The following is a 9,631-nucleotide window of genomic DNA, read 5'->3' on the forward strand; positions in this document are numbered from 1 at the left end:
AACAGTATTGCTCTATGATAGGCTGCTCCATCATCTGCAACACCCAACCGCTGCTTTGCTAATAAGTAGAAATAAGCAGTCCCTAAATTTTGCTACTTGTGGCAATCCTGACCCAAAAAAGCCACAAGCCAAACAAAGGGTTGGTTCAAACCTGCAATACAGAACACAGATGGAAACACTGTACATGTTGTCAGGACATACAGATGTAGGGTATCGCTGAGCTCACAACTTCACAGGTAGCGTTTGCTAGAAAGCAGAAATCAACCACATGAGGGATGAAAGTGTTAACCACCAGTTAGGGCTAGTGATGGAGAGCAGAGGAAAGGAAGGATACAGGAGAGATGAGAGGCAGTTGGCACCTACTACTACTCACATGCGGTGAGAGCGGTTAACCCAGGTGAGCAGAGTTCCAAGGAGCATTTCCAAAGAGTGAGATGAGTCAGGTCCTTCCCAAGGATGGAGCTCATCAAATGCCTTTCGCATCCCAGCGGGAAAGATTTCTACGGCTAAAAACCTCTAATGTTTTGTAAGAGGGTAGCACACAGGAACACAGCACGGCAGTGTGGGTACGGCGTGGCCCCTCGCCCAGGGCTTTCACCAGGCTTTGTAAAATACTTCATTTTACTACAGAAAATTCTCCCTCTCCTGATCTACAAGTAGGGAGATGTGCAAAGATGCAGCCAAGCGAGCTCAGTTCATAGAGTCAGAGTCACATCTTTCAAATCAGGTTTTGAGTATTCCTGTCTCAAAACCCCTAGAAATTTATCAAGAGCAATCTTAAAAATTCATGAAATTTGTAAATCTCCACTCTCTTCCCATGAGGAAAACATCCTGGGAAAAATGCATCCATTATAATAAAAGCTGCTAACAGAAAAGTAACGAAAAACTCTCCTTGGCCATCTGACTTTCCTGGAAAAGTCAGTTCTAGGATTGCATGAGATGTTTGCTTGACTCATGGCAACGCCATAGCACAAAACAAATCACTGACTTTGGTTTTCAGCCTTTTTTTTCCTGAGCTCCACATCCGAGACTCTAGTTGGAGCAACGCTGCTCCATGTAATGCTCCACCTGAGCTCTTACAGCAGGAGACGATTCCTGGTGTTTATCCACACTTCTACAGGAACATCTCCACCACCTCAGGGAAAAAATACAAGTAGGTTGGAAACTGTTGGCCTCTTCCATTCCTGAAACCTCTTAGTTTGTGATTTTCCCAAAGCAGCTTATCTGGGTGGGAGATTAAGCCTGAGATTGCAAATGCAACACAGGCTCACGTAGCACGGAGCTGCAGCCTGTGGACCTGCCAAAGGACACCAGTTACTTTTTCAAGCCACTATGGTTGGGGTTTTTTTTCTTTAAAACCCACTATTTCACTCTCACTCTATTTTTATTGCCCAATTTACATGTTTTTGCTGTCTCTAAGATGCTCTGATAATTGAGGACTGAATAATCATCTGATACTGTGGCTAAGGATACAAAATCAAAAGTAATAGAAGGTGCAAGATTTATATTGTTTTCTTTGTTGTCTGTTGCTTTTTGGACAACATTTGATTTTATTTTTTTCTATGGATGTGTGTAGATCATTTTTAGAGCAAAAGGATCCAAGGGGGACTTTGCTATTGAGGTTAAAAATAAAAATATATAGCTGTGCAATACAAGTTGCAATGCTCTAGGAAAGCTATGGAAACTGTAGTTGATATTGAATCAAGGCAGAAAACATCCCCATGGCCAAAAAATACAAATTATTTCCCCATTTTGCATCTGTTTCTGCTGTGTTTGCTGAGTTTACCCATCTACAGCATCCTTGGAAGTGGGAGAAGCAGCGGTGGAAGGATCAGCATAGCTAAGGTTAGCAAAGAAAGGCTCCTGCAGCTCCGCTCACTCCCACCACGGCAGAAAAAATTACCATTTCGGAGTCACTGTAACAGGCCTGCCCCAGCCAGGCTGCAGGCACCGCCTCGGGATGAGGAGGTTGGTCAGAGGACAGAAGGAACTCAAAATTGCCATCGTAATCATCTTCCTCCGTATCCCCCTCCCCATCAGCAAAAGTACCTCTAGTCAAGAAATCGGAGCGCGTCCGCGCCATGCGGGCTTTCTTTTTATGGGTCGGTCTGGGAACCTGCTTGACCAAATGATGAAAAAAAACAACAAAAAAAGGTTTTTAAAATAAAAAGGTGATTCTACTGATGTTTGGCATCCTAGCATGGCTAAAGTATGGTCTTAAGATCTCTGAGTGGTATTGCAGCCCAACGAAGGGACACAATATTATATGTAGTGCAACAAAAAAGGACCATGCAAAACAAAAACCAAGACAATGTGGTGAAAATGGACAATCATGGGTGTTACCCAAACATATGTTAAACCAAACCAAGACAAGACCGCGTTGGACAGTGTTTGCCATCAGGACCATGAGATCCTTTTTATCCAGAGCTTCTATGAAATAATGTTACAGGTCTTTTTATGGCAAGGGTGTGTCTCTTCTCCCCAGTAATTAGTGACAGGACAAGAGAAAATGGCCTCAAGTTGCACCAGGGGAGGTAAGACTGGATGTCAAGAAAAATTTGTTCACTGAAAGGGTTCTCAGGCACTGAAGAGGCTGCCTAGGGAGGTGGTTGAGTCACCATCCCAGGAGGTTTTTAAAAGACAGGCAGATGAGGTGCTCAGAGATATGGTTTGGTAATGGACAGGTACAGTTGGACTTGACGATCTCAAGGGTCTTTTCCAACCGAACGATTCAATGATTCTATTTTTAAGAGAAGGTGTCAAGTTTGCGATATCGCAATATCCCCCCTTCCCTATGTCTAGCAGCCCTTGTGCTTTATGGTTCACTTCTTTGAAGCTTTTGAGGGAAAACTGTCAGAATAAGGATTTTTTTCCACTCCCGTGTTCAATTACAAGAGAAAATAAGCAAAACACAACTTACCTCTGCTCTGCCAGACCCTGGCATCTTAAACGGCTTCCTAGCTAGTTCACCCTTGGAAAGGCATTGATGACTTGCTTCTCTGCTGAAACACAACAGAACAAAGATGTTTCATATTCTCTTAAAAGCCTTTCCACCGCGTCAGCCTAGCTCGCAGGAGTGTACAATTGTGCAGCCCAAACAATCAAGATCAAAACTGCAAGTTCGAGGTCATGGGGTTTCAGAATCGCTTTGAATTCTTCAAGATTTGAATTAATATCAAAGGAGAAGAAGATATTAAGTTCTGCCTGCCAACTCTACCCATCACAGTGGTTATGGATGGTACCTTTTCACTTCTGTTTTCTCAAATGTGATTGTTCTGTTGCAGAATAAAAAGTAAAATACAAAAATTTTTTTTCCTGTTGCTTGTTCTGTGCATGAACCAGGAAAAGAAATGGAAAGAAATTTTTTCTGAGGGAAGACTATTCTCAAATACCCATTTCCAAAACAATTCTTCAAGACCTCCTGCAGATTAAATGGGAAGAACCTGCACAAATTAAATGTGAATCTCTTCCCATCACAAATGGCACATAAACCACAAGACTACTATGTTTGGAGATATCTGAAGTTATCAACAGCAAACATTCACTGGTAGCTTTTGCCTTGGAAAGGGCACAGCAGAACTTGGGGGGGGGTTATGTCTTTTTTGAGCTAAATGATCAAAACCTCATCAAAATTAGGCAAGGCAGCTTAAGTAATACGATAGAGCGGGAGCAAACGTTGCCCCAAGATCCCTTTCTATTAACTCCCTTCACCTGCTAATGTCCATGATTATCTCCCCTGGCTTAAATAAAGCCCATCACATACAAGACCAAGAAGTCGTATTTCCAGCTCTTTTTCCTTTTCCTCTGATCTCTGCCTGTTCATTGCTAGAAGATCAAGAAAACCATCTTTGTTTCATTGGGGGTTTTGTACAGACTTCTCTAGCAGAACAAAAAGCCTATGGAGAAAGCCTACAGAGAAAACACATCATCTTTTTACTCACTGGAGGCCGAAAGGATTGTCTTTTGGCGTGAAGAACATAGCGCTTGCCCTCGTCTCCTCAGTGGCCTGGTTGGGTACACGGGGTTGCCGGAGGCGCTCTGTCCTTGAGAAGTGGCTGCCCAGGAGGTCCCTGGGGTCCAGAGCCGGTCTGGAATGGGACCAGGGTTCCAGCACCAATCCCGATTGACCTTCTCTTCGCTCCATGAACATGCTGACTGGTCTGTCTTTGGGGGCACTGTGGGCTGGAGAGTTTCCCCTGGTCCCAACGGTGAGACCTTTGATGTCCACTGTGGGAGTCACACCTGTGGTGGAACCATGCTCCCCTCTGCTCTGGGGGTGCAGGATGAGGACCGACTGAGGCCGGTTGTCTGTTTTTTTGGATGGTTTGAGGGAGGGGTCCTTTATTCTGCTCTGCTCAGCCCTCTGCAAAGCCTCCACCCTCCCTTGCTGCTCAAAGGCTTTGCGTTGTCTCTCCAGAATTTCCTTCTGCTGACGGATCTGCTCCATCATCTCCCTCTCATTTTGCAGCTGAAGTTGCTTTTGTCGTTCCTCCTTCTCCACGTTGAGTTTTTCCAGTCTCTTGATGACAGAGTCTGGAGAATGGTCCTGTGTCGCAGTCGCTGTCCCATGTTCCTCTCTCTTGGTAGAGGACTTCTCTTCTTCCTTCCTTCCCAAGGCTCTGCCCTCATCTGGCTCAGAGTCCTTTCTGACCTCAGAGAATGTAACTGTCCTCTCCTCTCTTTCCACTGTTTTGTTCCGCAGGTTATTCTCCACTAGCTTCACCTTCACGTTGTCTTGTGGTGGAATGTAGAAAGTCGGCAGGTTGCTGGAAAGGAAGGTTTCTCTTGGGTGAGCTTTGTATGTAATATTCTGGGGGTCACAGACCACACGCTCCTTCACCCTGAGGTTATCAGGTAGCTCCAAATCTGAAGTGATCCTTCTGCCACCGGGTACATTGCTGTTTACATCTGCGGCACAGAAAGACTTCTCCTGTAGATGAGCCTGGGGACTACTAGGCAAAGAGTCAGTGGAAAATGACTGTGCATCTTGCTCGTCTAAAACTAAGGAACTTAGTTTATTACTTGGGGTATCTTCACAGCTTAACATCTCAAAGCTCCCTTGAGAGCTTTCACTCTCTGGGGTTCCCTGAGGGGAATGAAGTGCCTCAGATACAAGCTCAGTGGACCACCGCCGCTCTTCTGAAGGTGACAGCCCACCGGTGGACCGGACCTTGAGCAGCTCCAAGCTGAATTTTGCCTGTTCCAGTTCACGCATCCTCCGGCTTTCTCTTTTTGCACGAACCACTTTTTTCTGGTTGAGATCCTCCAGTGACTTGGGTCTCTCTCTCACAATTACCTCCTCTTCGGTGTCCATCCCACTCTGACTACTGGCTCTCTCGTGCCTTTTGTACAATAAATTTGCAGAAGTATCTAGTGAGTCCACATGATTCACCCGATTGTTCTCCATCAGTGACTTACGTTCCTCTACAGCTCTCACTCGCTCTTCAAATGAGCTGTCCTCCCACTTAGATGGGTCTGAGCCCTTAATTTCCAAAGTATCATCTGCCGCCAGTCCATCCTCTTCTCTAATGGACAGGCCATTCTCCAACTGCATCTCTTTTAACCGTTGCTCTTTCAAAGCTCTAAACCTGCAAGAAAGCAGAAAACCAGCATATTGTACCCCTGTGCCCACTGACATCCCTTCAAAGCGCTGCACTGGTGGCATCTCATCACCACCACCACCTCACCACTGTTGGCATCTCAAGCAACGCTGTGAAGGCATGTTCAGTTTTCAGTCTTCTCTTCTGCCATCTCTCCTACTCAAGGACTGCCCCAACGCACCTGAAAGCTCCTCTCATGCCGACAGCAGCAGCTTCAGCCTCCATCCCTGCTCTACCTCATTCATAAGCTGACAGAGCCAGAAGAGCTTAACCCATCACATTGCCTTGGCTTCTCCGTCTTCACCATCCTGCCTTTGGAACAGCTAGCAGGGTCTCTCACCCCACATCAAGAGCTCTTTGCAGTTCCCAAATCTTCCACCCTATGTCAAGGTGCTCCACACCTCGCAGGCAGCACCTCCGGAGAATGAACCAAGACCTGCTCCATGGCCAGCAAGCCAAGGCATGGCTGGAAACCCTCTCCCCTTCTCAGCGGCTGGCTCCAGTATCTCCTGTCCCTGTGAGACAGTGCAGCAACCAGATCGGTGAGGCAATCTGAGTTAAAAATAGGTTACTTAAACTGGTGCTGCTGCCAAGGGGAAAAAAAACCTCAGGAGTATTTATGGTCTCAGCTTTCCCCTGCCTACGTGCTCCAACCTGAAATAGGCTCTGCTTATTCTAAGAGTAGGACCTGCAGCTAAATAAACTCCTTTGTTAGAAAGCAGGCAAAAATGAAGGATCAAGGCAGGTCAGGATGGGGTCAGGGATCCTACGAAGGGACAACATGCTCTGTAAGTCACCGTAGTCTGAGTGGTGTCTGAACTCACATCAACCACCTCCCTCCCCAACAAGCACCATCAGAACATGTTTTCTTTTTTAACTGAGGCCAACAGCGTTACCTTTGTCGTGCTAAATATCCTCTGCATGCCGCTTGCAAGCAGATGACTTTGCTTCTGCTGGCTGCGTACGATTGCTTTGCACGGTGTCCTCGCCAGGCTGCCTGGATGCTGGTGGCTGCATCGTGTCGCCGCTTGGTGTACTCCCGCCAGCAGCTCTGGATGAGATGAGCTGCAAACTGCATCTGCAAGAACCTCCGCCTCTCCACGAAGCCACGCCAGTGGGTCTGGAGAACGACAGCAGCTTTGCGGAGGACAAGAGGGTCGGGGGATGGTTGGCCTTGTTTTCGGCTCTGGTAACTACGCCAAAATCTCTGCAAAGACAGAAGGCAGTTCCTTGTAACTGGTGTTGGGTTGGGATGGGAGAGCAACCTGCCTTCACCCAACCTTTCCAGCTCTGTCTCCCCCATTCCCAACTTATTATGGCATTAGGAGTCAAATCCTGATTGTAAGCTCCTTTCTTAAAGAGGAAGATGTATGTGACGTGGATCATGGATCAAAAAACATGAAAGGGGTTTTTTGGTTGTTTTGGGAGTTTTTTTGTTCATTTTAAAACAAAACCTCTTCCAGTTCCTTTTGTTTAGGTTAAAAGTCCAGTTACTGCACACCCCTAACACTACACTGTTAATGGTCAACTTAAACATTTAAAAATGTGCAATGTCTCCTCACAACAGAACTGCGCTTACGCGTCTACTTTCTCCTTCTTTTTACTCTTTTTCAGGAAAGATGAGGTGTGGAATTTCTTCTTCTTCTTTGATGGGGATTTGGAAGGTGACCTTTCAGGGGACAGGGTCTCTTCTTTCTTTTCAGAGCTTTTAATCATAATCTCTACATTCTCCACAGTACTAGTGGTTAACTGACTGACCCTCTTAGTGTGATCTTCTTCCACATCATATGCATCTTCCTTTTACCTATCAGCTGTATCTGTAGGACTTGTGGATTGTAATTTGCAATGAAGTGAAGCACCGTCACCTACCTGTATGATGACTGCAGCTTGCCTTAAGCTAAGGAACTGCCTCCTGCAGAGCACACTGCGGAACCAGTGTTGCAGCAGCGTGATCCGACGCAGCACCTCTTGATGGAGCAGGTCCTGCAGAAGTTGCCGTTCTCGCTCCTTCATGAAAACCTAGCCCCGAAAAATCAAAAAAACACTAGCATGGAAAGGTCCCACCACTATGAGACAAATTATTTAATATTACTGGTTTCCACGTCCTGGATGCCCAGAAGAAAGTTCAGCTGTTAATTTTAGTTAAGCCACTCCTAACAGGTTTCTGCAGTTTCAGATTGTCCAAACTCTGAATTACAGAGTCTCTGCTTTCCCTTTGGGGGAGGCAAAATGATAGCTGTTGTATCAAGCTATGTCTACACACAGACATAATTTTTTGAAGGCTGTATTGTTCCAACCACACCAGTGACATGGTTTAACACAAAAAACCAATATTCCTTACTATTTTTGCATTAATAACAGTCAAAGCTTCATTTAAGCTATTGGCTTCTGGTAAACAGAAGAAAAATAGTTTCATTAATTAAAAAAATATAGAAAGATGTTAATTTATCATTACAGAAATGCAGGTAAATGTTATATCTGTATCTTAAATCTAAGTCCGAGCTGAGGGTAAACATTTACCATTGTTCTTCCAACTTGGTAATTGTCTGGATCGAGTTTTATTTTCCTGAAGAAGTCATGGATATTGTGCTTAGATGGGCTGATTCCTTGTGGCAGGAGGACATGGAAATGGTTGACAAAATCCTGAGGAGGAAAAAAAAAACCACCACGATTTGGTTAAATGGATTCTTCTGTGTCCCTTTCTTCCATAAATAATGGATTTGCTCCACTGGCCACATGTAACAGGATCTATTGAGTGAGTAGAAGGACAGATAGCATTTTACAGACTGGGGAATACCAGGTTTCCTCCACCATTTGTGGTTTGATGGGAAATACATCAAAGCAGGGACTCAGCAATGTCCAAATGTCTTTCAGTGTGGGAGGAGAGGTTCTGCAGAACCCATGGGGTCATCTCCAGTGAAAAATGCTCCAAATCCTCAGCAAGGGCCACTATGGAAGGGGGTTTGCAACATCTGCAAAGCATCTCTGAGATGTTCCATTGGTTACTGCTGTGAGGACTCAAAGCGTGGAGAAGGTACAAGAGGAGAGATCCTCCCAAGCAAGGTTGGGATCCATGCTGCCAGCAAAAAATAAATTGAGCAGTTTTCCTTTTCTAACCAGCTGCTGCGCAGGACACGACATCTGGCCCAAAGCAGTTGCCAGCAGGAAACAAATCGGCACTAGCAAAGCATGAAAGGACTGACATGTGCGCAAAACCTGTGAAACACATGGAAAAGGAGAAAACAGGAAAAGCTGGATAATTCCTGAGTGGTTTAGAGGATGTCTATCACCCTCCTGATGAGACGCAGCCAGCACCGACACCACGGGGCAAACGCCATTCCCAGGTGATTCCAAAAGACGCGCAGAAGAGCACATGTAAATTTAAACCTTTTTTTTGCAAAAAGGAACTCCACATTACAAAAAAATACTGCTTTTGTTCAAAAACCATGACATTATCTGCAGAGGGGGCTTGTAGCCTTCACCTCAGTCTAGATCAGCTTGCTAGAAATCAGCAGCATAGCAGAGGACCACTCCATGCCAGACATTAGCTTGTTAGATCCACCGCCTTGTGTGAGCTATAAATTAATTACCTCGTTAAAAAAAAACAAGCTAGCAACATTCAGACAACTCTGATGATGCTAAGGGTGGTAAAAGACACAAAATGTTTTTCTCAACCTGGAAGGAGTATTTGCAGCTGTATCCCGACTGGCGAATGCGAACAGTCTCCAGCATCCCCGTGTACCGCAGCTGCCTGAGCACCAGGCTGTCGTTGAACCGCAGGGGCAGCTGGAAGGGGAAAAAGAGGCCAACGATGAGCAAATATTTCCTTTAACTGAAGGTTTTAAGTGAAGGGATGGGTAAATGGATTCAGCAGATGTAGCACATCTGTATGACAGGCACATTGGCAACGATGCTCAGGGAGAGAGGGAACGTGGGTCCCCAGGAACCTGCACTAATCCCACCAGGGTTGAATCCTGTTTGTTTACAAGCAGCCATCAGATGATCACAGACTGGTTTGGGTTGGAAGGGAC

The 9,631-nt window shown here is 45.6% G+C and overlaps 1 protein-coding gene across 1 annotated transcript in view; it reads right to left on the reverse strand.

Moving 5' to 3' along the window:
• The window catches only part of MYO9A (myosin IXA), a gene marked incomplete at its 5' end in the record, with an annotated part of 29,148 nt that extends 19,762 nt beyond the window's left edge, over positions 1-9,386 (reverse strand). The window contains 7 exons of the mRNA XM_029084548.1: positions 1,904-2,116; positions 2,921-3,002; positions 3,942-5,588; positions 6,497-6,807; positions 7,470-7,619; positions 8,121-8,243; positions 9,276-9,386. Coding sequence (XP_028940381.1) covers positions 1,904-2,116; positions 2,921-3,002; positions 3,942-5,588; positions 6,497-6,807; positions 7,470-7,619; positions 8,121-8,243; positions 9,276-9,386 — 2,637 coding nt within the window. The remainder of the gene's footprint in view (positions 1-1,903; positions 2,117-2,920; positions 3,003-3,941; positions 5,589-6,496; positions 6,808-7,469; positions 7,620-8,120; positions 8,244-9,275) is intronic.
• Positions 9,387-9,631: the final 245 nt, after the last annotated feature.

Source organism: Antrostomus carolinensis, unplaced genomic scaffold (genome assembly GCF_000700745.2).
Source record: "Antrostomus carolinensis isolate BGI_N321 unplaced genomic scaffold, ASM70074v2 scaffold2084, whole genome shotgun sequence".
Lineage (NCBI taxonomy): Eukaryota > Metazoa > Chordata > Aves > Caprimulgiformes > Caprimulgidae > Antrostomus > Antrostomus carolinensis.